The sequence below is a fragment of the Phoenix dactylifera genome, chromosome 2, assembly GCF_009389715.1.
Source record: "Phoenix dactylifera cultivar Barhee BC4 chromosome 2, palm_55x_up_171113_PBpolish2nd_filt_p, whole genome shotgun sequence".
In the NCBI taxonomy this organism is placed as follows: Eukaryota; Viridiplantae; Streptophyta; class Magnoliopsida; order Arecales; family Arecaceae; genus Phoenix; species Phoenix dactylifera.
Window position 1 is genome coordinate 2,645,736 of NC_052393.1, and position 27,813 is coordinate 2,673,548.

The 27,813-nt window shown below is 36.3% G+C and overlaps 1 protein-coding gene across 17 annotated transcripts; it reads left to right on the plus strand.

Annotated features, from left to right (window-relative positions):
* The first annotated feature begins 1,650 nt into the window (after nucleotides 1-1,650).
* Nucleotides 1,651-24,291, plus strand: LOC103715431 (pre-mRNA-processing factor 39-like). Of its 17 annotated transcripts, none has more exons than XM_039117229.1 (17): nucleotides 1,651-1,863; nucleotides 2,920-3,252; nucleotides 3,328-3,396; nucleotides 3,569-3,675; nucleotides 7,175-7,404; nucleotides 8,041-8,208; nucleotides 9,613-9,973; nucleotides 10,488-10,631; nucleotides 12,108-12,260; nucleotides 12,343-12,459; nucleotides 12,944-13,024; nucleotides 13,131-13,280; nucleotides 20,049-20,342; nucleotides 21,257-21,364; nucleotides 23,509-23,674; nucleotides 23,793-23,894; nucleotides 23,972-24,291. In XM_039117229.1, the coding sequence occupies exons 1-15, from the start codon at nucleotides 1,656-1,658 to the stop codon at nucleotides 23,626-23,628; spliced, it is 2,643 nt and encodes an 880-aa protein (XP_038973157.1). In that variant the 5' UTR covers nucleotides 1,651-1,655; the 3' UTR covers nucleotides 23,629-23,674; nucleotides 23,793-23,894; nucleotides 23,972-24,291. The 17 variants fall into 17 exon arrangements, with proteins under 17 accessions (XP_038973157.1, XP_038973160.1, XP_038973121.1 ...); XM_039117232.1 differs by having other exon boundaries at nucleotides 1,651-1,839; XM_039117193.1 differs by having other exon boundaries at nucleotides 2,920-3,396.
* The last annotated feature ends 3,522 nt before the right edge of the window (nucleotides 24,292-27,813 follow it).

A 27,813-nucleotide genomic window follows, 5' to 3' on the forward strand; every position in this document is an offset into this window, starting at 1 on the left:
GGATTATATTACATTCTATTACATTGTATTATATGATTATATTATAATAATATTATATTATTATAATATAAAACATATATTATAATATAACAATATTATATTATAATAATACAATCTGAGATAATAATATTTAATAATAATGTAATATTATTATATACAGTATAATCTATTATTAGGTTAGATTCTAATCCATTATATTATATTATATTATATTGTTATATTATATCACAATATTATTATATATATATATATTATATTATATATTATGTCAAAATTATAATATTATTATATAACATTATATTATATTGTACTATTAATAATACATTATTAGATCATATCATATTATGTTATATTATTATGCTATAATATTCACTACTATAATAATATTATACAATATTAATAATATTTTAATATATAATAAATAATATGTAATATTATATCGTATTATACTCTATCAAACAATATTATACAATATTCTTTATTCTCATTTTATTATAACAAAAATATTTTTTTATTATGTTAAAGCTTCACAGCATTTTATATATGTAGTTACCAAATAGCAAATAGATTTTTTTAAAAAAATTTCTACTCCCTTTATTCTACTTCTCAAAAGCTCTATTTTTCATCGAGGATCAAAGAGAGAAGCAGGCAATCAATTTAGAGAAGGATAGTGGGATGGAAAGAGAGGTAAGATACGTGGCTGGCAAGGAACGCTTGTACTCTCGGTGAGCGCAGGGTGTCATCGAAGTTTGTTGCGAAGCTTGCTCGAGCACAGGTCACAGAGATCAGGCCCACCATTTCTTAGACCTTTGACAACTCGGGACACCTGGAGTTCCCCTTCTACTATGGCAGCTCTTCAGATGGTGTTTTTCACCTGGGAGCCCCCACCCCCGAGTTTTCTCAAGGTCAATTTCGATGGGTCGGTGCTGGATGATGGTACGCGGGGCAATGCAGGCTTTGTCATACGGGGCCTGCACTCCAGGATGGTGGCAGCAGGTGGCTGCCAGTTGTTTGACACGTCGGTTCCAGGAGTAGAGTTGCGAGCTGTCTGGGCGAATCTGCGTCGTGCGCGGGTAGTGCCGGAGGCCCTCCAGTTCGATTATTATTCTTGACTTGATCATTCTGGAGGGCGATTCGGCCACAATTATCGGATGGATTCGGAGGGGGTCGAGGGGTGACGGCACAGACCGCCCCTTGATCCGTGACATAGGGATGATGATGAGAGATGGGAGGGCCTTTCAGGCCAAGTATGCATTTAGAGAAGCCAATGGGGCGGCCGACTGGGTGGCGGCCCACGCAGCCCACCACTTAGGGTACACCCTTTGCTTAGGGGAGGGGAAGGTGCTACTAGCACTCCGTGAGTTGTTGTATTTTGAATTTCTTGGGTGTATTCGTACACACACTGTTAAAAAAAAAAAATATATATCTCTATTTTTAAGAATTCAAAAAGAAGGCTTTACAAATCCATTGTTGGACCGTCCAATATTTGCTTTGAGATATCTCATATTTGTACAAAAAAAAAAGAAGACTTTATTTCTTTGATGAACATCACAAAGGTGAGACGTGAGTTGAGGTCTCAGGCTGACCTCCGAGTCGGGTAATATCCATTTCAATCACGGCCGCACATCAGATATATCCACTCTTCTATCAGGTACATGCACCGGAGGTGCCGATTACTGATCATTAATACCCTAACCGGCTACCCCTACTTTTCCCTCCCACGAAGCACTACTCCTCTCCCCTCCCTCTCCACCCCCCTCCCCCCTCTGCTCTCCGCCACCGCTGTGTCGCGCCGGCCCGTCTCTCTCTCCCCCGTCTCTCTCTCCACTGGCCCCGCCGGTACGGTGCCTGTGCCTTCTTCCCGTATGCGCTCTCTGTCTCTCTCTCTAAAATTACGGTAGAGTTAGGGTTTTGTAGTGTAGAAATCTTGTTCTTATTCTGAACTTTTTCACATAAAATTTGATTATCTGTTCCATTATCTACGGCTACGGTTTACGCTAACTATTCTTTCTCCTTTTTAATTGAATTAATTGGATAGATTTGTGATCTAGCTTAATACGGTAGGGTTTATGCTGATAGATCCAAGTTTGATTTCCTGCGGGGGCTCGTGGGCTGTTATGTAGCTTATCTGTTTTGTGGATTGGTTTCAATTTTATTTTGATGGTCCCTATCATTTTTATTCTGATTTGTATTTTGAAATTTTGAACTTGTGACTGATTTGGGTTGAATCCGTGCCAAGATCGAGCAATTCTACGTCTTCTACTGGTGATAATTCCACTTATTGTGGATTCGGAATTATTTCTCACTAAACTTTCACGTTCATCTGTTGTTGAATATCCAGCCCAGTCCAAGCAATAATGCCTTTTGATTTTTTTTTTCGAAAGAAAAGTTACAGAATTGTCAAGAAAAGAGATAAATAAGTTCAACTAACACAGAAACATCCTTTCCTTATGTACGATTGTGCGGTTATCTGGTTTCATAGAGCTCTAGTTTCATCAACTGTTGTAATTTCTGGAAACCCTAATACAAGTAGGATTTTCAAACTAGGATGCTTCATTTGCAAATCCTGACTGAAGCAATTGAAGTTCTAACCTTGATGGAAAACCTTTTTTTTCTGACTTCTTGAACCTTTTTATGCCAACTTCGTTGATTAGTGCTCTCATTTTTCTTATCTTCACTGCAAATCAATACCTCTGATCCAGATCTGTGTCCCCCTTTGATTAATATTTTCACCTTTGAATTGGTAAATGATATTAGTTTGGGCTGATTTTGCTCACTCAAGCTGTCTTTCAATAGGGTGCAAGCTTTGCCTGGAATTTGCGTTCTTGTGAACCAGTAAATCGACTTTGCTTTATTTTGTTTTTTGCATAGTCTTTTCCTTCCTCTATCATGACATACTGAACTGTTTATTTATTGCAGCTCTTCCCTGTGAATCTCTTTGGTTGGTTTGTAGGATGGATGATAGTCAATCAGCAGTCTCTCAAGCATCCAACGTTGCAGAGTATTCATCCACAGGTCTTGTTCCTGCCGAGTACCCCATGACCAATTCAGGTGGTGAAGGCCTTGTTTCTTGTGTACCTACTGCAGCTACAGATTACGCTTTGTCAGATTCTTCAAATCCTGGCAACGGGAATATGTACAGCCAGGATACCAATTCTGTTGCACAGAATGCTGGCATGGCATATGAATCTAAGCCTGATGATGGGGCTGCTGTAGCTAGTGAAATTGCCATTGGTCATGAAACCGTGGCAGGTATTTCTACTCATACAACTGGTTATGATTCCATGAATGGAGCTGCAAGTGAAGTGGCCATTTATCAATCTACAGGGGTTATTGAGAATGGAGGTTTATCAAATGATGTGGGTGGTACTGTTGTTCAGCAACCATATGAAGATGGTATCGGAATTTTCTATTCCTTCTTGAGATGTGAAATTCTTTAAGAGATTCGTTACTTTGAATTGGTTTTGTTTCGTCAGTATTTAAAAGATTGCTGGTGTTTGTCTTATGTTTATTTGTATTGTTCTCATTGACGTTGGTGGCCTTTGATTTAAATCTTCCTTTTTTGTAGTGGCGTATACTGCTGAGGAGGAAAGATTATGGAATATGGTAAGAGCAAATTGTTTAGACTTCAATTCTTGGACAGCCCTCATTGAAGAAACCGAGAAGGTCGCAGAGGTATCACTGGACTTCGTTTGTTTTTCTGAATATGCTACATATCTTATTAAGCATGTCTGTATGCATATTAAATCTGTGGTATTAGTTATGTGAACCTAGTTTTCGGTGGTAGATTAATGAACAATGTTTTAGCTTTGTTCAAGATATGAAGTTTGATTTATCATTAGTTATGTAGCTACCTGCAGAATGAAATTGATTCTTATCTCATGTTATGTGTGGAGCAAAGTAAAACTTCAGGAAGAACTCTGAATGATAGTACTGAGCTTTATGATATTACAAACTAATTTTAGGTATTAGAATAGAAAATATTATAACCTTATGTATCCAACTAAACTGATTACTTGATTTTGTGCTTCCAACTCTTACACCTGCATTTTTGATGTTTTCTTAAGAGTTCTTAGTTTCTGACTCTAGCTACTAGGATAAGCTAGGTATGCTTTTTAAAGTGTCAAATTGCACGAAGAGAATATTCTCTATTAGGGTAAACTAGATATCATGTCCCCATCAAAAACTTAGAATGCTATAGTCGTGTACAATTTGTCATCAGTACTATTTATATTATCTGTTAATGATATTATGCATAGGAAGTCCATGTATTGAGTTTGACTACGTGGATGGGTATTGATTGATCCACATGGATAGCTTGAAAAGCAATGGAACTGGGCCAACTGTATATTCTCATGAGGCATATTTTGAGGGTAAAAGCAATATGTAAGAATATAATTTTATTCTCATATGAGGCATATAACCTCAGGTATAGAAAAAGATAAAGGAAAAACAAGAAAAAGAACTGTGATTTGGCTGATTGTTGTGGGATCTAATACATCACCAACATTTTCACTTTCCTGATTGCAGCTATCATCATTACAATTCAATCCGACACGTGGACATGCAGTACTTTCTACAACAACAAAACAGCCAGAACTTAAAAATATGAAAAAAATATATTGCCAAAAAAATTTTATAAGCCACATTCTATCAGATACTTAACTCACTACATTGGCAGATTCTTTATTTTGGAAATATATATGTGAAGGAATGTTTGTTTTAGCCGTATATGCTATGCAACACTGTTCAGTTCTCTTTTTTTCCTTGGATAACTGGTTTGCCTCTAACAGTATTGCAATTTCTAATATTTATGTGAAAACATATGCACATTATGCAAGGTACAAAGCTTAATTCAATATTAATGTTCCATATCTTTTCTTAATTAAAAAGTTGCTTTGAAAATAACTCCTTGTCATTGATCTAGTTCTAAAGTTACTTGTTAAAGGATGTATTGCATCGAACAAAAATCGGATCAATGATTAACAAGTGAAGTACTTGCATTTCTGGTAACCTTTTTGTTTTTTTCCAACAGTACTTCCTGTATAGTGTTATAAGAGCAATAGAGACAATCCTTCACCTACTGCTTGTTATTGGAATTCAGATAGTCGCTGAGACACCTGCAGGTGACAACCAATGGGAAAAAATAGAGCATAATAGGGCTGATTGTAAGTAGGGGTGCAAATGGGTCGGGTCGGGTCCTAGGTGACCCCGATCCGACCCGGTTTTTTTGTTCGGGTCCCAATTTTGGACCCGGACCCGACCCGGTTGAAGATCGGGTTGGGTCGGGTCGGGTCCGAGTCGGGTTCGGGTCGGGTCCGGGTCTGATTTGGATCGGGTCCGGGTCCGATCGGGTCCAATTTTTTTGTGCTTTTGGGAAAAGTTTTGGGCAAATCTAATTTGGTCATATCATAATTATGAGGTGCTGGGTGACCCATGACTTGAAAGACTTTGCAATTGAGCTCCAGTCAGAACAGATGACCCATGACTTACTAACTAAGTCGGTCTACAAGCCAAATTTCATATCACACTATTTTTTATCTATATGACTGATTGGACAGTCTCCCAGCTCCCCTCTCACGAGGACAAAAAAAATCCCAGACCTTCTTCCAAAATCCAATTCCATTACAGAAAACTGGCACATGACCCATATTCAGTTGCAGTGTTCCCTCACTTTCTCCCTTCAAAAGTTAAAAGAAACAAAAACCAAAAAACAGAAGGAAAAAAAAAAAGGCAGCTACCGAGACACCAGAGGTCTCAACAGTGTAATAGATCGAGAGAGAATCCTGACGTTCCTTTGGATTCTGTGAACCTATGCTTGTTGCTAACTTGCTATCCTCCCACACTGACCAACAGTACCACAACCCACGCCAAAAAAAAAAAGAAAAAGAAAAGACTTTCTTTTGCTTTTCTTCTCTCTCTCTTCGGGTCCATTCGGGTCGGGTCGGGTCCGTTTGGTAAACCCAGACCCGACCCAGAAAATGATTCGGGTCCAATTTTAGGACCCGACCCGGACCCGCGGGTCCTAAAATTCGGGTCGGGTCGGGTCTATGCGGGTCGGGTCGGGTCGGGTCACGGGTCGACCCGACCCATTTGCAGCCTTAATTGTAAGAGTACCATATAGCCTAACATTTATTACCCACACATATGACAAAAAATAGTTATTAACCCTCTTTGTCCTCATATCGTGCAAAATGAGAAAGGTGATGGTGGATCTGTAGACAATAGTATGAAATTCCAATGATGATGGAATAATACAGAATGTCCACCTAATAACATGCCAATCCAACAAGTTGCAACAATTATTAGGTGCAAGATTTTGAAGCCAATATCTTGGCCAGGATATGATGAAAGAAGCTATGATAATCAAGGTTTTACCTGGCAGTTTTGGTACCTAGCCAGTGCACCCTTATTGAGTGTTGGTATGATACAACCTTGGGACCAACACGTTGGTGTGGGGGTTGTACTGGGTACAGGTTCTGTATTGGTATGGTATGATATGCCCTTTACCTGATGGTATGGAAATCCTTGCTGCAGATCTGTAGAAAACCTTTGTGGTTGATCAGCCGTGCTTCCGCAAATCAACATTTTTCAATAATCTCATTGCACAAAAAATGCTTATGGTGTTAATTTGGATATTATTGTGTAGTCTATGAAAGACCTAACATATCTTTTTTAGTTCTGGCTTGCCTTTGTGCAGCTGGTGACAACCACCAACTTGTCTCTTGTTTTAGATTCACGCCTGTGATGTGTTCTCATGCTTTGAGATGGTGTCTTACTAGCTGGATTAAAGGATTTGGATGTAGTTGGCAAAGATGCCAACTGATAGTAAAATGCCTAAAATTACAAAAAATATATGAAAAGAAGACTACTTTTTTGACTTCAGATGCATTTGGGTTGTGAACAAACTGATTGTTGATTAAGGGATTTGGATCTAGTTGGTAAAGATGCCAACTGATAGTAAAATGCCTAAAATATCAAAAACTATATGAAAAGAAGACTACTTTTTTGACTTCAGATGCATTTGGGTTGTGAACAAACAGATTGTTGCTTACTTGTTATACTGTATTTATTTTAGTACTTTCAGTACTTAATTTATATTTGGGTTACTAATATTTGCATGGAAAAATTGAATTGAACTGACATGTCTTTTCTTACCTTTTTTTTTGTGTAGAACGACATTATAAAAATTCGAAAAGTTTATGACGCATTCTTGGCCGAGTTTCCTCTGTGTTATGGCTACTGGAAGAAATATGCAGATCATGAGGGACGTCTGGACAGTGTTGACAAGGTTGTGGAGGTGTATGAACGGGCTGTCCTGGCAGTTACTTATTCTGTGGAAATTTGGTTGCAGTACTGTCAATTTGCAATCTCAACATATGAAGATCCAGATACTATTCGAAGGTAACAGTCAAACAATCTGCCCCTCCAGTGTATTGCACACTTTTTTTTTTGTGGGCCTTTTCATTGTGATGAGATGCTAGTCATGATTTTTGTGTTCTTCTAACCTTATGTTGGCATGAACAGTGATAGCCACATGGATGGAGGAAAGGTTTGCTGGGGATGCACTTTAGGAACTCTTTTCTAATGTGCCAACCCTTGATTTGAGTCTGTTTAGTGTAGCTCTTTTCATTTTATTAGCTTGTACTTGCATCATTATGTGTTCTTATACCCCCTCCCTGTCTTTTATTCGAAAGGTTCCTATAGTAGTGATGTAGTTCATGAATTACTGCTCCTTTAATTTTGGCACTCTTGAGGTTATGATTGGTGCAACATTATTCAAAATGCTGCTCGGAAGATCACGCTCAGTTTTGGGCTATGATGGCCCTTATGATTCCCTCCGTTCCACGGGCATAATATGAATATTTCAGGAAGGTAAATGCAGTGTATTTGTGTCAACTTCAGATGTGTCATCTGCTTTTAAAAAAAATGGTCCTCAATATTAACAATATAATTGTCTTGAATTCATGCATGGACATGAATGTTACTGGAGGACTGAATGCTTACCATAACAACTTTGCATGTTTTGTTGTCTTTCAGGCTGTTTGAACGTGGATTGGCATATGTTGGAACAGATTATGGGTCACACAATTTGTGGGATGAGTACATCAGATATGAAGAATCACAACAAGCATGGAGTCATCTGGCCATGATTTATACAAGAATACTGGAGCATCCTATACAACAACTGGATCGTTATTATAATTGGTGATAACTCTTCTCACTGAGTCTACTTTGATATGCAAGTTAATATTGTGGCAATCTTGATTGATCTGTAGCCGTTGCTCTAAGTTTTGCTTACACATTGTTGTCTATATCAGGACTATTGATTCTTAAATGGTTGCTACTTAATTATATCTGAAACCTTTCTTAATGTTTGCATAAGAGATTTTCAGTTGTCCTATATAACTTTTTATGTTTGGAAAAATTGAATATTTCAATTTTATGTTCTGGTGACTGGTTTCACTTGTGTAGATAAATTCATAGTTAGTCGTGCAATATTCAGCATGCACGTTAATGTTTTGTGATTCAACAAAGTAATAAATACCGTCACAAAGATAATGATATTGTATCAAGTATTTGGTAAAAAATGTGATGTTGATGATTGAGTATAAAAGAAAGCTGGAACAAGTAGTAGTTAATTACTAGGAGGTTCATTTGTGACTTTGTAAAAGGCAAGAATCAGAAAGTTAAACCTTAAATCATCTAACCTATAAAGAGAGATTATTGAATGGTGCAGTTTATACTTTCTGGATGGATTTTAGCCTCTATATGAGGTAAGATTACAATCACGACATTTAGGGATGGCTTTTATTAACTTAATCATTTATTCTTGTTACCTTTTGTTACCCATATCCTTGTTCCCATTTCTGGCATGGCTGAGCTTTGATGTACTAAAAAGTTTGCCCATAGGGATATGTGATATGTGTTGATAAGACCTTGATGTAATAGTTTCAAGAATGAATGTGTAGCCAACAAATTTCTGAGCAGTAAATACTTGTTCTTTTGAATAACTGACGAATATCTCAATGTATCAACTACCAAGATGTGTTCAGTGATCTGTGATGATGATGATGAATTTGGGCATGTAGTTCTTTTGCTTGATGATGTCTTTCTCATTCACAGATTGTGCTAATGTCCTATTATCTCGTTGATCTGTGCCGATGTTTTTAACATGCTTTACTTATCTACTATGAGATGCATATTTATTTTGCTTCTAAAGTAAACATGGTCATGGCTAAGTTGCTGCTATGGTTGCATCCTGAAACATCCGCAACTAGTTGAGATTTGATAGTTGCAAAAACATCTTGATGTGAAGTGGAGTCAATAGGAGAAAAAGGGAGGAATATGATAATCCTCATCTGAAAAAAGAGTATAGAGGCTTTGTGACTGGCAAAATTCCCCTCTTATATTAGTGGAAAATATAAAAAATAATAATAACAAAGAATAAGTAAAATAAGATGACTAAGAGTAAGTAAAAAATGTATTGATTGTCCCACTAGGTGCAATTTTTAGTTGGTTCGACATTATATGATCCATTTCTTAAAATCTTTTTAATGTGGCTAAAATTTGGAATTTCTAATCTATATTCTGCTCCTATTGTCATTTCAGTTTTAAGGAGTTGGCTGCTAGTCGATCTTTATCTGAAATACGGACTTCTGAAGAAGCTGCTATGGCAGTTGCCAATGCCGAGACTGGTGGCCAAAGTCTTGAGAGCGAGGTTCATCCTGATGGTGTAGAGCAATCTCCAAAACCCGTAAGTGCAGGTTTAACAGAAGCAGAGGAGTTGGAGAAGTATATTGCAATTAGGGAAGAGATGTATAAGAAAGCTAAAGAATACGAATCTAAGATCATTGGTTTTGAAACAGCTATTAGAAGGCCATACTTCCATGTCAGGCCTCTTGATGAACCAGAGCTTGAAAACTGGCACAACTATCTTGATTTTATTGAGAGAGGAGATGACTTTAACAAGGTATACAACTGTTTTTGTTTTGACACTCAATTTATAATTTCAAACTTGTTAGTGTTTTCTACCTTTGCTTCAAATGGTTAAGAACTTACAATTTAGTCATATTGGCTGCATTATATGCTTTAGTGGCTAGTATGTTCGATGAAGCTTTTAAAATGGGATATTGAACTGAGGATAAAGCGTGGGCATGTTGTTTGCTTTCTATGAGGCTAAGTACTTCAAACCCTCATTTGTCAGTGGATGTTCTGGGTTCATGATACCTGCTGCACAAATATCTGTTTTCTTAAAAGGTCAAATCTCATATATGCAGGTGTTTGCTTATTGCTTAGCCACTTAACCATCTATCTAGCAGGCAAGGATGGTCCCTCCTTTCATACTGAGGGGCCTCCCTTATCAGCTAATGGAGTACTTCTTGTGCACTTCTCTTTGTTGCAAGAATATTGTTCTTTTAAGTTGAATTGTTTTTTTTTTCCTTTCATTTCTTTCTTCTTTGATACCATCTATATGCTATTTTCAGGTTGTTAAGTTGTATGAAAGATGTCTAATTGCTTGTGCCAATTATCCGGAGTTCTGGACCCGTTATGTGTTATGCATGGAAGCGAGTGGAAGCATGGAGCTTGCAAATAATGCTCTTGCTCGGGCTACTCAAGTATTTGTGAAAGTATGCTTTTGTTTTTCTTGGATCTTTTCTTCTTCATTGTTTTTTTTTTTATTTTTGTGAAATAGCCATAGTATCTACATCTGTATAATGAATAATATTTTAATTATGCCTTTCCACCCATGATTTATTAATTTGTTTAGCTTGCAACAATATGTGATAGCAATATCAAAAAATAGTTCTTCTCATGTAAACTTTTGCTGAATTTCACAATCTAAAACATCCATGAGCCTTTTGTGACGGACTTCTCAAAATGTCCTGATTATTTTTCTAAGACTTTTGTCATGGATTACCTCTCTGACATTACTTATTTCTTCTTTATATGATTTTATGTTTTAAATATGAACATGCTCTGATGGTGAAATTATCATTATGTAGATTAGCATGGCTTTTTGTTATGTAATGTTTCCGGAAACTTTCATTATATTATTTTCTTATGAACTCCTATGCAAATGCATGAAGATGTAATCAATAATTGGTTTTAACTATTTTCAGCGATGGTCAATACTTGAGTTCTAATGGATGCTTTTTTGACAATCAAGAATTTTAACATTTACTTTTAATTACTTAGTAATTATAAGTGTAAGTAAGTTTTAGTATCCGATTTAGCATTTACACTTCCATTCTCTTTAGTGAACATTGCATGTTCTATAGGTAAATGCACCATACCTATGTCCTCTTCAATTTTAGCACTATGTTAATTTATAACTAGTGTAAAATGATGAGGCTTATTGCTGATCATTGGTGTAAGCACAGTGCTTAGAAATATTCTTGTCACCCAACTATACTACTCCTAACTCTTGTCATTTCTCCGGGACACATCTCAATAATATCAATGTACTGTTTTGGCACATCTTTCCTTCTTAAAGCCCACCGGGATTAGTTTCGTATTTGACTTTCTTTTTATCATTTGATTGTTAACCCAACCTTAACCCTTCTTCTTTTTTTGTGGCGGGACTGAATTTTGTGCTGTTCAAATATGTAATTCATCTGCAGTGAGTTGCTGATATTTAGAACCACTGACATGTATACCGTGCTCATTTGAATATGTTTAATGTGATTAATAGATAAAGCATGTAAGTTTGATCACATCTCTCTGTGCGTAGGAATGGCTTATCTGTCATAAGAATTTTTCCCTAAATATTGGTGTTGGGGTGGGGGTGGGGGAGAGCTATATCCGCTGGTCAATATTCTATCAGTTTTAATCTCTGGAATTATACCATCTTTGTGTGATGCCATAAATTGCAATTATCTAGCACAATTCTAACGTTCAATTGCGGTGTTGAATATACTTCCTAGAAACTGTGGGGAGATTTTAAATTTATTATCCGAAGTACCTTGAGTTGGCCAGTTCAGATAAAAAATTATGACAAGGAGGCTGGTGATTAACATTTTTTAAAAATTTGTCTGGAAACACTAATATTTAACATCTTGTTTTCCTTCATAATGCTCACCAGTCATTTACTTCATTTTTAACAGAAACAACCGGAAATTCACCTTTTCGCTGCTAGATTTAAGGAACTAAGTGGAGATGTTTTGGGAGCTCGTACAGAGTATCAGCTCTTGTATTCTGAAATTTCACCTGGTCTGTTGGAAGCCGTTGTTAAACATGCAAACATGGAAAATCGACTGGTATTCATCTTACTGACCTTCAAAACATATACTGATTATACCTGGTCGAAGATGTTTGTTGAAGGTTCCCATGATTCTGCAGGGAGATAAAGATGCTGCCTTTGCTATATATGAGAAGGCTATCACTGCTGAACAGGAAAAGGAGCAGTCTCTGATATTGCCAATGTTGCTTGCTCAGTATTCACGTTTTGTGTATCTGGTAAGATTCTCACTGTCAAAATCTGTGTTGCTTAGGATATCCATCATACTGACATAAGGTTTATTACAAGAGCTAAACCTTGCTTGCTCTTTTCAAACCTATAGGTAAACTATAAAAAGTTATATATATGTCTGAACAAACTAAATGTCAGTAAGTTTGCCCCAACATTTGCTTTCAGTGATTTTTAAAATATTATCGAAGTATGGGCATATGCTGAAAATATTTTATAACTTTCAAAATATTGCTAACTAAATGTGTTTTCTAAGTTTCTGCTGATCTTTTTGTCAATGTACTACTGCAGATCTAGAATATAATCCGTTGGTCACATTATAGTTAACTATTAAATAAATACATCATAGGTTTTGAAAGGTAAATAAATTACTGTAGAATTGTTGTGCTATATCTGATATATTTTTTGTGCTTGTATTAATTCATTAAGTTCTCATACATGGCTCTGGGCTATTATATTTGCATTTTCTTGTAGGTTGCTGGTAATGCAGAAAAGGCTAGGGAAATTTTAGCTGGATCTCTTGAGCATATTCAACTGTCAAAACCTCTTCTGGAGGTTTGTCTCTCTTAACTTTCTGCTGTGGATCTTATTCAGCTGTCAATTTTCTTAATTTTTATTTTCGTAGTTACGTATCATTAAGTTTTCCATCTGACTTGTGCAGGCTGTTATCCATCTCGAGTCGATCCAGCCATCTCCAAAGCGTGCTGATTATTTGGATTCACTGGTGGAGAAGTTCATTATGCCCAACCCTGACAATTCTAACATGGCTAGCACCACTGACAGAGAAGAGATATCCAGCATATTTTTGGAGGTAATAGTTCGAAGTGTTACTTTAACAAAACAGTTAGTTTTCACCTATTCATGATAGAAAGTAATCAATATCTTCAAAATAGTAAAGAGTTAAATTTCCGACAGCTCATTTAGTGTTCTTGGGAGTACAAGGAAGTTGCCATATATTTGTTGTTTACACAGGTTACAGTAAATTTGCTCAATTGGGTTAAGATTGTCTGTAGTCCTCATATATTAGCTGAAAAACAGGTTCACAGTCAACCTTTTTACCCTGGTTGTATGGTCATGACTTATTTACTGCCCATGTTAGCAGTGTGTTTTTTCCTGTTATGATAATAGATATTGTACCTTTATTTTCAATTGCCTATGATTTCTTGTTATGTGGAAGTTGATCTAATGCTGGAACCTGGTGAAAATTCACTACTCTGGACATTGTTGCCACCAAAAGCAAGGACCTTAATTCTTTGATGGTGGTGTTACGTCAAGCATTTTTAAGGCTAATATGCTCGAATAGAAGTGGGTGCAAGAGCAAATTCAATTTCTGAAGTGGAGAAGCAGAGTTCCAATAAACTAACAATATGATAGCACTTATAAAAATAATATTATTGGGTAATTGCATAATAAAATAAGTACTCATTTGATTATCATGTGTCAAAAGATGCAAGAATCAGTAATTTATGAAAAATGAACGATTGATTGTACAGTAATTATAGTAGTAAGATCTATTTAAAATGAAGTCCTGGCATAAACAATACTTAATCCAAGATGGCGTGGGAGCACAAATAAGTGGTTGCGAGAATGGAAGCAAGATTTCAGGGTCTGTGCTGCCTTAGGTTGAAGATTTTGGCAAGTAAGTTTTGTAGTAAATAAATTATGACTAGTGAATTTATGTCAGAGTGCACATTATTGTGCTCTCTGTTTGCTAAAAATGCTAACTTTGTGGGGGCTTATGTGCAAGAGCAATGTATTTTTCTTTTCTTCCTTGAGTTGTATTAGCCTTAGGGGTTAGAAGGTATGCTGATTGTATCCATTTTGTCCCCAAATTTCTGATTCTGCATTAAGTTTTCTATTTAAAATAGTCTTGGTGTATTAGTGATCACCAGAATTCTGAATCTTTAGCTTCTTGTTGTCATAGTAGTCCTTTGGCTCTGTTGAATTTTTGTAAGAAAAGTTTCAAGTGCCTAAAAGTTGTTGGAAGGAAACTGAGTATGTACAGTTTTTTTCAAATAGAAATAGAAGTGAAAGTGAGGCCCAAGTTGTAATAAATATTTAAAGAGATACCATGATGCAATTAGTTTGCTCTCTTTTATGTGTCATATGGAAAAATGGAGAGGTATATGAAGACATCAAATTGAAATAGAGTAATTGAAGTGGAGAAGTGTTTCTGGGTTGTATGATTGATTACCACTTTTATAAATTAACAATATTGCCCTAGGAGGTATGTTTAATAGTGTTGGATATACAAAGAATCTAAACATACAAGATGGATGGTGAAGACATGGAAATGTTATGATGGATTTGGTAATAGCAAGAAGGATATGGTGCCAAACGAATTTATTAAAAATTTGTAGACAGAGTACTGGAGGATTGATTTAGATGGCATATTGTGTGCAATAGGGTTTATAAAAAGGAGGAAGATAGGATAAGGTGGGTAAAATTATGAGCAAAGATTTAGGCAAAGCTTGCTGTGCCACAACATGTTCACCTTTAAACATCCTTTGTGAGCTGTTTCTTCATAAACTTCAAATTGAATATTTGTTCTTTGAAAGTTGTATCCTTAAATTTTTGAGCATGTTCTTGGGATGAATATCAATTACTGTTGTATATGTTTTTCTAGTTCACATGTCATTCCACTAAAATAGATCATCACATAAATGATAATTATTCTTTTAGTTTTCTTTTATTTCCTTAAATATTTCTGGCTTATCTTTGATTTGCTAGCTAGTTAACAATTTTTGATACAATTTACCTAGATAACTGCTTGCTGCAGGACTATGAGGTTCCTTGCTCACTTGCTTACCTTGATCACCTTTTAAATTACTGCTTGCATCTTAATTAGAGTGTGATTCTAAGGGTCATGAGTAATTTAAGAAATCTTCTAACGTTATTTGGTGGAATTGTAATTGGTTGTTTAAGGTTCAGCTATGGGGCTCATTTTTAACTTGTTTGTTAGTGTGCCAATACCTTAGCTGCTTTGCCTCTTAAAGTTGTTCATATGTTTCTGTATTATTGCTCATACATGATTTAATTTTGATCATTATCCAATTTATATACGAACCAAGAAGACATGGTTAAGATTGTGGAAATCAGATCTGCTTTGTTTTGTGGGTTCATATAAGCCTCTGTATGATGCTATTTTGATGCAAGTCTTTCCAGTAGCATCATTTTCTACCTAACTGGGTGCAATTTCTCTCATTACACTCGGGACATTCTGAATTGCCTTGGTACTTAGCAGAAATTAACTATCTTATAAATGCTTCGATGGATAAGAATAAGAATAATATTGTTTCGGGAAGTGTCAGCTGTATGAACTAGATCCTCTTTAAGACTGTTAATTTTCATATTTTTCCTTTTCAAGAATATTGTGTTTTGCTTCTGTGGATGTGCAAATATAGAGTTGATATGTACGAGCAGGGAGTGGGGTAGTGTTGCAGCTTGGATAGAACAAGAGGGAGATGTGCTCCAATTCTTAGTAATTAACAAAATTTCACTGGTATAAAGTCAATCTGGTATATTTGTCAAACACCTCTGGTGACCTTCGGCATCAGACTTAACCTGTACCCTAGCAGTTGGCCAATTGCCTTGGTGGTTTTGCTGGCAATGGACTTAGTAAAAGGACTTCAATTAAACTATTACATTTATACTTGCATACATGCCCATGCTTTCCGTAATTAGCTAGATCCATTTTAGATAAAATTAAAGTTTCAAGTGAATATTTGATATGTTTTTTTGCTTTCACTTTTCTTGAAACCATAGTTTAAATTGATGGGTATGATAGGCATTTAATTAAAATCCGATATGGGAAGTCTATACTTCTTTCCAGAGAGATTGTGGGAGAGATATGGGTAGAGTTTTTTTGAAATTTAAAGGAAAATGATATTAGGAGTTTTAGTTGTTGGTGGTGGAGATCATAATTAAATGGGACTCAATTGTTGATATATGAGTGGAGCGAGAGAAATATGGAGAACTATGAATCGTAATGAATGATGAGACTTGAGGTTTGTTGCTAAGGTTATGCAAAACTTAATTTCCAAAGTTACCCATCTTTCCAGTGATTATCTAATAAAGTTTCTAATGGAACTAATTAATATTTATTATAAACAAAAGACGAATATGCCATATTAGTTTTAGTCCAACAAATTTCTGACTATAATCAGCGAGAAAAAATGCAACAAATCCCACAAATGTCTTATTTACATGTATACTGCAAAACTAAAATTTAGTTTTGAATTCTTTATCTTGATATCTTGACAACAACTTAACTTTCTTAATCAGATTGGAGACTTCTTAGGAAGCCTTTTTTGCTTTTAAATTGCTTTTTAGAGTTACGGAATACTTTTAAAGGTAACACGAAACATGCCCCTAAATTAGTTCGAGTCTTCAAAAGAAATACTCACTTAATCGAACATCTAGACTTCCTTTGTTTACGTTAGAGACTTAATTGCTTTGAATCCTAAGAAAACACTGAACTTAATTGATTTTTTTTTTAAAAGAGCACTATCTGTGGGATCATATGCTCTCTCTCTCTCCCCCCACCCTCCTTTCCCCATTCCCCCTCCCTCCCCCCGATCGTACCCTCTTTGTCTCTCCCCCCTTTCCCAACTGGATTCGCCTTTGACAAACAAAGAAGAACTCTCTCTCCAACCTGCCCCCTCCGCTCTCTCGTGCTCTCGCTTGCGTGTGCATGTGCACCTATCCTTCTAGTGTAAAATATTTTATAGGTACATGGAAATTTCACATGCATTCTAGAGAAATCTTTCTTATTTTTTTCATGTATTTTTTATATTTTTGTGCAATCAATTTATCTATTCGTATATATTTTTTGTTTACAATAATTCAAGGATTTAAAATTTTTATTGTTATTTTGTTTATTAGTGTTTTTGAGACATGCATTAGATGCATGCTAATTTTTTGTTTATTGATATTATATTTTGGATTTGTTTTTATTTTATCTCTTTCTGTATTTTATATAATTCAATAATTTGTAATATTCTTAGGCCCAAGTTGGTGTTGCTGTAGGTGGTAGTGCTTTTATCTATAAAGCTTTGAACAAAAGTGTTTGCTAGTAGAGCTTTTAGTGAGAAATAGTTTGCTGTTTGGTAATTACACTTACAAAGTATTGTAGGACTTTAATATTTGTTTGATAACCTACCTAAGAAGGTGCTTTTAGTATTAGGAGCCGATGATGAAGAACAACAGATAGTGCTTTTAATTGTCTGTCTATACTATCAAAATTGTTATTCGAAAGTATCCTTAGTTTACAAATTATCCATTTTGATATGTTAATCTAAATAATGTAATAAATAAGAAATTTTATACATACTATATATTTTAAATAATATATAGTATTATTTTATTATAATATTATTATCATAGTATATATTATAATATAATCACTATGATATAGTGTAATATAATATAATTTACCATTTGATGCATAAGTTAAGGACCTCCAAATCACACGATTTGGCAAACAGTTTAGTGGTAGTAGATCACATCCAGTAGCTTTGATCATTGATGTTGGACCTCTATCGTCCAATCAGGACTTGACCATATTTGAGTGGAAATTCACTTGACCAGATCCTAGTTTTCCTCTATCATATCATATTATACTATATTATATTATATTACATATGAAGAATTAACATGGGCATTTTCGTTTTCGCGAAATTTTTATTAAAATGGAAAAAACTTTCCATATTTTCTCATATAGAGCTTTTGCCCATAAGCTTCAAATTGGAGCTTCCCCTTGGTAGACTTTTTTTCTAGCTTTTGGAGGGGGTAGAAAGCTGTTTCAAAATTTTTACCAAACACCTCAAAATCATCCAAAAGTGCTTTTGGCCTTTCAAGTTCTTTTTGGCCTCTAACAGGAATACCAAACAAGCCTTATTTTATTAGTTCCTTTTAACTGTCTATTGTAGACTGCTAGTATTCCTTCGAAGTTCAAATTTGATGGACCCGAAGGATCCCCAATGGTCTATTTAATGTAATGTAAATTAAAATGTATATGCACCTATTAGCATACCTTAAGGCATACATCACAAAGATAAAACAAGTAAAAAAACTTCCTTTTGTATTTACAAAAGGAAGTTTTAAAATCCAAGCATGTTGACCGAGTCGGCCCACCAACATGTCACCGAACAGCCAAAAGGGGTTGGGTCATGGCAGTACTTAGGAGTATTAAAAAACTCGCCCAACCTGTTGAAATGGGTAGTTCAACCATTTGAATTGCCCGATCCAAATGTTTTCGACCCACACGTTTCAACTAATGTAAATTGAAAAAAAATGATGACAAAAGGTTGAAACACTTTTGCTCTCTCCTCTCTATCATGGAATTGTGAGGACTTTTTTCTTGATTGCGGAGAAGTGATGTGCTAGTACCCCAGAGATGTCACCAAACCTGGGTGGGAGGCAGACTGCCATCACCCGTACTCAGGGAGGAGTTATTGTCTCTGGATCTAGGGATGAGGGCCATTGTCATCGGATCCAGGATGCAGGAAGGTTGTTGCTGGATTTCTTGAGGAAGGCCATTTTGCTGAATCTATCAAGAAGGGTCACCACAGCTAGAATTAGGAGGCAGCTGATGATGCTGGAAGTGCTTGTCTAGATCCTTGCACTCCTTCCTCTTCATTCTTCCCCTCTACTTGTTCTGTTCCCCTCTCGCCTCTTCATCGGGTAGGAGGATGTTCTCTTTTCCGTTTTGGCAGAAGCGATGCAAAAAGATGAGGCTTTGGAGTTTGGACATCGTATATGATCATGGATGGCATGGTTAAAATAAAAAAAGAGATGGGCCTGTTTGATTTGTAGTTTATGGTGGTTGAACTGGTGACCCATGATCCAGGCACGAGTATAGTTTAAGCCTGGCTTGTGCATTTAAGATGCTGATTCAAATTGTTGATAATCACAATTTCTAGACATTTTTTCTCATGCCTGTATACTAGTTTGTCACCTTCTAAATTATTATATATACTCCATATCTTGTATGCATGTATATGCTGCTGCATATACACGACTGTTATATATCTATAGACATTCGAACTTATGTGGAGACAAAAGTGGTATGAAAATAGACATTTGCATTATTATATCTACGATAGTCTAGATGAGGGTTGTCTAGGGGTCTGATGCCCTGTCCATCACATTTATGGTCTCACAGGCCTCTAGGCAACTGCCATAACTATTACACTGATTAGACTTGGGTTTATCACCATAATGGCTAACTTAAGCACCTTGTACTTTGATTGCTGGTACACTGTGACTTGGGTCTTGATAAATGTGAACAGTGCTCAAATTAGATCTCAAAACATACTATAGATCTTTGACGAGAACTCTGAGAATAAACCCCCTTTTCTAACAAATTACTTTTTCTGTGAGTAGATTCGACATTCTTTTTTTCCTGCTGTTACTGTATCTCTTTAGCAATTATCGAGATGCATTCTATTTGACTGCTAAGAAGAATCTTTCCTGGGAGATTTGTGCTTATTGGTTATCTATTTAACTTTGTCCTGCATATTGCACTCGACCTATTTCAATATCTGTACATTAATTCTATTTATATCTTTTGTTTTAGTTTTTGGATCTCTTTGGAGATGCACAGTCAATAAAAAGGGCTGAAAGTAGGCACACTATGCTCTTTCTTCGTCAGAAGAGTGTGTTGATATCAAAAAAACGACATGCTGAAGATTTCCTTACCTCCGACAAGGCTAAAATAGCAAAGACTTATCCAGAGCCAGGTCAGTCAATTATGGGGGCATACCCAAATGCACAAAACCAGTGGTCTGCTGGTTATGGACAAAAAGCGCCAGCTTGGCCTCAGACTTCCCAATCACAAGGGCAGCAGTGGAATCCAGGATATGCGCCACAGGTAGATCATTTTTGATCCTTGTAAAATTTTGTTAGAGTTCAGGTGAACTTTGCAGAAATGTCTGCTACTGAGTAAACCTTATAGCTTATCATTTAATTTTATTATGTAAGACTTCTTTGGCTAGTGTAGATGAATGTTGCTATGGTGGATGACAAACTAAACCTTATAGCTTCTTATGTTTTAATTCTTTCCCTCATTTGGACCTCTGCATACTTTAAACAATTTGTGGATTCATTTCGTGCATATATTGCAACCTTCTATTGAATAGTAATATAACTTTTTTTATGAGATCAGAAGTAGCCCGAAATATGTATTCTTGGTGAATGATGGTTTGTAAAGCAGATCCTGTGTAGTCAGGACAAGGGTTGATGGTTATGATTATAGTCACTGGAAGCCTTAATCTTGAGATTACTTCAACAGACAAGCCGTAGTGTTTAGATTACTTTAACAGACCTGGAATGAAGATCTGTGAAGTAGATCCTATATAGTCGTGACAAGGCTTGATGGTTATGATTATATATTTTCTGAGTATGATAAAGGTACCAGAAGCCATAGTCTTTCGGTTGAAGTCATTTAGCAGAATGAAAAAGATGGTCTGCCATATTCTTTCTATTTCCTTAATTGACTTATTTTTTCATTATTGGCATAGCCAACTTATACTAATCTCAAACATAGAAGTATCAGAAGCCATAGTCTTGAGATTAAAGTCATTTAGCAGAACTGAAAAGGATCGTCTGCCATATTGTTTTTCTTTCTATTTCCTTAATTGACTTATTTCATATTTCATTGTTGGTATAGCCAACTTATACTAATGGTGCAGAATTTCTATTTGGCCTTTGCTAATGCATTGACATGCATATTTTCTTGGCACCGTTTTATAATCTGCCTTTTCTTGCCCTTTTAATCTATGTTAGGCTGGGTATACTGCATATGGAGGTTATGCTAATTATGGCCAGCCACAGATGCCAACATCAGCTCAGGGTGCTTCTTATGGTGCATATCCTCCCACATATCCAGTCCAGGTACTAGGACCTTCCAATTTATTTATGAAATGTGTTTGGAACATCTTACAGTATATATAAAATTATTGTGTTTGCTCTATCTTTGGTTGCTGTTATTACTCGGTAATTTTTACAAATTGAAGGAATCTAATTTGTACAAATACCAATTTATCATTGAAATTAATGTTAGTGCTTTTATTTTGATTCTAGAGTATAGTCAGAATCATGACCTTTGGTGCACATGTTAAATTGGTCTAAGATTGGGTCTTTTCTCATGTCATTCATTTATACAGAGCTCGTAGTTGCTGTTTCTCTTTCATGGCTGACAGCTGCTAATGTTATATTTAAAATTCAGTAACACCTGGTGGATAGTAATTTTGTTGATATAATTGCTTGCTCTGGTCACGTACTTACTAAGGACTCATAGTTTGTTTGGCTTTTAGTATGAAGCCAGGGTACGCTTACTATAGTGGAACTTCAAAAAATGATATATTTGTCCTGCTCAGACTGATTTTAACATAGTAAGGTTTAAGTTTCTGTGTTACATGGTAGAGCTAATATGTATGCCAGTGATTTCTAATGTTCGAATTTGGTTAATAGACATGGACAGTTGTAATCGAACAGAATCATTGCATTTTCTTTCATTTTTTCTTGCGAGGATCTCAACCTTGTTCTGTATTAATATGTTAGCCGATAATGTTAGGGACAACATAATTGGAGGGAAAATATGTTAAATCTAATCACTTGTTAACAATGCCATTAAGCCTTTAAGCATGATCCCTCATCGATAGGAGTGATCCCAGATTGGGATAATGTGCAGCTTAAGATGACTGCAGGCTTCCATTTATAAATCTGTCATAAGGAGCCATAAAATTAACTGGCTGCTTTGTGCCCATTTATATGCTAAATTTTTCTTAATCCATCTTCACCAATCCGTCTCAATTTTCTACATCAATCTTTTTCTCCCTTTTCATTATTTGGGCTTTATATTTATTGTTCATTGCCTCATTGGCTTCCTGGACTTTGATTCCCACAGGATTTCTCTAGGACATGCTCCTGTTATTGGTGGAAAAGATTTTTGAACGTGCTAAATCACTAATTCATACTATGCTACAGGATTAAACATGCTAATAAAAATAACGAAGAAAGAAAAGTGTGTGCTGAAGGTTGAAATTTATTGCACTGACTGCAGATTAGGTTTCAGTTATATTTGTTAATTTTAAGTTCGCATGTTCTCATGGTCGTAAATGATGAGATTCAGACCAGCAGAAGCTATATTGGCCCGTGTTTTATATTGTGGTGAATCTTTCCTTCTTGTTGGTCCAAATCTAAATGGTGGTACTGCCACTTAAAACAACTGGTGCTTATTTTCTTGTGCAGTGGTTTGAGTGGAGTCCGAGCAACTTAAAAGGAGGGTTTGAAATGATTAGCTGGATAGTTTAGGGTCTTGAAATTTTATTTTTGTAATTGAAGTTTTGAGCCAGAGAGAGAAATTGCATAATGTTTCTTATCTTGCTTTCCTCTCTTTTGCTGTGCTAGATGTGGTTTTAAGAAGTAATTATTCTGTGTGAAAACTATCGAGCTGCTTTCTGAGCATATTACTAAATCTGACTTGGGCATGGCCACTCTTGGTGAATTCTGTCATGCATCACCCCCCGTGGGGTATAGTTATATGTGTTGCTGCTGGTTTTTTAGCCACAACATAAATTTGAGGTTCTCAGTCATGATTTCTGAAATTGCTAGAATTTTGCTTGCATTTATCACCGTCTGGTTGTGCTGTCATCTTGTTTTAGGCTGCATGCTTTGGCTGATGGTTCTGTTGCTTCCTTTTTTTTGTTCGTTTAACCATTCTTCACAGTTCCTGAAACTAGTATAGCTAGCTTGAAATCTTAGGGTGACAAATTGAGTTTTTTCGTTTCCTGTCATTGACACTGTTTTTGGATCTTCCCACTGCTTAGAATAGCTTAAAGTCCAATTGGTATCATTTCTTTTTTCCTACCTGACTTCTAACCTTCCTTGCAACTTTGCAGTTTCTATTGTTGGGTAATATCTCATTTTAATGGTTGTTGAGATACCCTTATCAGTAATGCGCTTCTCACGTACGGTACCAATAAGAATAGTTATTATTACAAAGTCTTGATATGACTGTTTCTGGCTTACGACAGGCTTATCCACAACAAACGTATGCCCAACCTGCACCAGCAGCAGCAGCAGCAGCAGGGGCAGCAACGGTGTATCCCCAGCAACCAGCACCTGCTCAACCATATTATGGCAGTTATTATTGATTTGGTCCATGTTTTCCAAAACAGCTAACGTTGTTTGGTATAGTAGGTGTGGCCCCTTGCTCCTTTCTCTTTGTCATACCTTTTTCTTATGATGATTCAGGTTTGTTATTATGAAGAAATCATACAACAATTTGGTGACATTTTTTAAATTTTTATGCACCAAGGAAAAGCAGGGTGAGAAGGGTTCTCTTTTCCGATTCTGGGAACATAATTAGCCAATTTGGTGGCAGGTAGCCTTGTGAAATCTGAAGAACTTATCCAACTGTGTAAGTGGTGATCATTTTGAATACTCCGTGCAGCCTGTCTTTATCATGCAGAAGGTGACACAATTGTCATTGTTCAGGGTGTTAGCTGGTACCACTGCATGAGGACATCAACAGTGTATAATCTGGATTTCTACTGCAATATTTTGATTTTCACTTTAATCTGCTGAACTGGATGCCCATTTCCAGAGACGGCGCCTGGTTGAACACGTACAACCTGTTAATTGTACGAACCAACTGTTGTGGCATCGTATGCGCGCTCCAGCAAAAACGAGCCCTTGTTTTTTAATTGTTTAGGCAGTCATGTAACCATTATCAGCATATATAATGGTTGTCAGGCAAATGAAATTTTGTGCAGGATTTTAATATATAAACATTTACCTATGGCCACTTCGTTGTATTCCCTCTCTCCTACCCTCATCTTTGCACACTGGTGCAGTACAATGGGTAAGAGTTCTCTGATGCGTTTTTACCAATGGAGTTAATTGTTCTCTAACTAACAGATGTGAGTGTTTGTTACGTGGTGCATTGCAACAAACTAAAAGAGATGGAGCGTAAAATGGTGGAAAACAGGTAGTTGTTTGTACATTTGTGAGATCATTATTGATAAATTATAGGAATATTTCCAATGGAGTAGCAGCAGGACAGGTTCTTTATGCCAATTCATATCTGTAACAATTAGGGGTGTGTGAGTGAAAGTTCTGATTAAAAAAAGTTGTTTCCAGTGTTATTTTATCAACTTGGCTGGCTGGCGACGCTCTTCTTGCCCTTACCGCTGGGAAATCATGTTGGTGCTGGCCGTTTGTACCCGAGCTAGCTCTGATAAGAAAACCTGGAATCCTGGGGTATTTTCTCTTCATATGGGCAAATTAATAGCATGGCCCCAGGTCATGCGAACCCTACCATTCCACTGGAAATTAGGTGTTGCCTGTCTCCGCCTTGTGCAAGGTTAATGGTGGAAATCATTGAAAACTAGGTGATCTTTTAATGTGGGTGGTCATTGGTGCTGTTAGGCTGGTTTGTACTGCATTCCTAGGATGTGCAATACGGTAAATCCCGTGACAACAAGGCAGTTGGTCGGAAGTGGTCAATGGGATCATAAATTATGTCATTCAGGGATTTGTATGTTCTTGTGATAAAATGATGGCATTGGTCGTATGAATCGGTCGGTGTTTGAGGACACGTTCGGTTAAGAAATCCTCCCAAGGATGCAGCAATCCAACACAATAGGGCAATCCATCGAATCCATATGTTGTGTATGATGATACCATGTTCTCATCATCAAAACATAATGCATTAGTCCAAGTTGTACAGGCCTTGTCTTAATCTTGGTGGCTTGTCTTAATCTTGGTGGACCAAGATAATCTTGCAGGAAAAGTTGAAATTAGATCACAACATATTTGGAGATGGGTGTACGTCATACCATGCCCCAATGAGTTTTGTTCTTCCCCTGAATTGCACTTGGCGAGTTCAATTCTTGAGAATCTCGCTGGCAAAACACACACCCAAATCAACCATTCCATATGACATTTCAATTGCAATATTACCATTCCGTAGTTTTGATGGGATCAAAAGTGAATATTGAATTAAAAGAAGGAGTTGATCGGACGGATTGATTTTTTTTTATTATCAAAGATAAAAATTCATAGAAGATATTGATTTCTCGGAAAGGCTTCATTTTTTCCTTGAATGTTCTTTAATAACCATTTGTATTTTCTTTTTTTATGATATAATTATTTGTATTTTGAACAGCTAAGTCAAAAGACAAAAAGAGAGAAAAAGAAAAGAAATTTGCAGATTTGAGCCAAGATCCGCCAAACTGGTACTGAAACTCGTATCGGTCAGCAGGCAGGTCGATACCGTATTGACATGCAGTACTCTTGGGCATGTCAGTTTGAAACTGGCACGCCTATTTTTTTTTAAGTTTTGCAAGTTTAATTAATTGATAATCAATCTTTTTTAACTTTTTAAATAATTTTAAGTCTAACTTGATATTTTTTTGATGTTTCTATGATTTTAGTTTAACCTAAATGATACATCTTGTTGTTTTAAAGTGATACAAGATATAAAAATGATTAGTGAGATGTTGTATGCTACAAACATGAAATATCCTAAAATCAACTAGTGAGGTAAAAAGTATAAAATAATATAATCAATTATATATATTTAAAGTACAACATACATACCGATATCTAAAATCACTACGAGAGGCGATGCCTCTCGTAAATATTCGGATCATTAGCATAGTCAGGAGGCACATCAGTCCATCTTTTTAACTAAACGATACCATAGTCTTGTATGTTCATCCCATAAGGAACGCGCTCTGGGTTTCTCTCGATCTTTCGTTGAAGCTCTCGCTCTGAGAAGTGTCCCTGACTGATAAAACGGCTGTGAAGGGGCTCATCCGAATAAGCCGACAGCAAAATCCAACTCGTAAGATGCTCCAAGCTACGTAGAGTAGTAGCTATCGGAAGATGCCTCGAATGCACCATATCCATATCTGAATGGGTCATAGACTGCTCGTGGCTGTGGGTAATAGGATCCAGTATACGACTTAGAACTTGATACATCTATGAATCCTACTTTACATGCGAAGTAATCTGTAGCTGTATCGTGTCCTCCTGAATGACCTCGAAAGCTTGTCTCTTATATGCCATCGTATCTTCGCGGGCTCTAACGAGTCAGATTACATTCAAATCGTTATTTTAAATGTGAAGATTGGCCTGGTCGTCGTCACACCACTCGCTGATGCGGATCTGGGAGGCTGGGTCGGCTAGCATTGAATACGAATAAGCTCTTCTTTCATTCCTCTTGTTCAAATGGTTTCCCTTGGCTTCGGTGCCAGCTAGGACTGGTAGCATGCTTAATGGTAGCATGGTCTTCTCTTAGGGTTTCTCTTGGATTCGGAATGGGAGCTGCACGTTAGCACTTTACTTTATGACTTGACTGCAGATCGTACATCGTGGTTTCTATCTTATATAGCATACGTAAACTGAGACCCACTAGTAAATCGAAGACCACTTTGCGGTTATGTCTCATAAACGGTGGTCTCATATCTTTTAAACTCTTCTTGTTTAGCAGATTCATGACCACTAGAACTGCGGCTCCTGGTATTTGAATCTGAATGAATTGGCTCATCCTCCACACTCTCCACGAGGTTTGCTGGTATCTTTTATTTTTCTTTTTGGTGTGCCACTCACTGCTTGCTCACCCTTCGTGTCACTCTCTACCTGCTTACCCTTCATGCTCTTTTTTGTCTGGCTATATTGGGAGAATGTATATCGTCCTCTTGATCGAATCGATCGGATAGTGTAGCAGACTCGTCTAAGTACCTTTCGATTATATCTCTGAGAGGATGTTTCTAGAGTTTGTACAAGATATCAGTTTGTACTTTTCCTTTTTGACCTATACTTATCTTATTCTTTTTACCCGTTGGTAACGAGCGTTTGGTGCAACTCACGAATTTGTCGCCAAACATGGCAGGGTGGTTGCTGAGTTATTGATTATGAGCTTGATGGATTTTTCATCTGCACATTAGAAATACACAAAGCATTTTTCATTAATATTTAAATATTAAACTTTTGATCACTAGAGTTATTCTTTTTTTAATTTTCTACCTCTATATGTTAATATTTTCTTTTTAAATCTCAGTATCATAATATTCTATTTAATATAATATTTAGTCAAAATATTATTTTTTTAGTTTATATCAATATAGTTATATTTGTCTTTAAAATGTATATATGTTGCATTATAGTTGCTAGTAGAAGGAAAAGAGATTAGATGAGATGTTAGTGTCTATCCAAAAGCACAAGAAAATATAAACAATGTAAAGATGCATATTAACCTAGCCAGGCAATGGAGGAAATTGATCTCACAAAGAGTAAGGTTGTTTCACTCCTTGACCACTTCTTGACCCTTT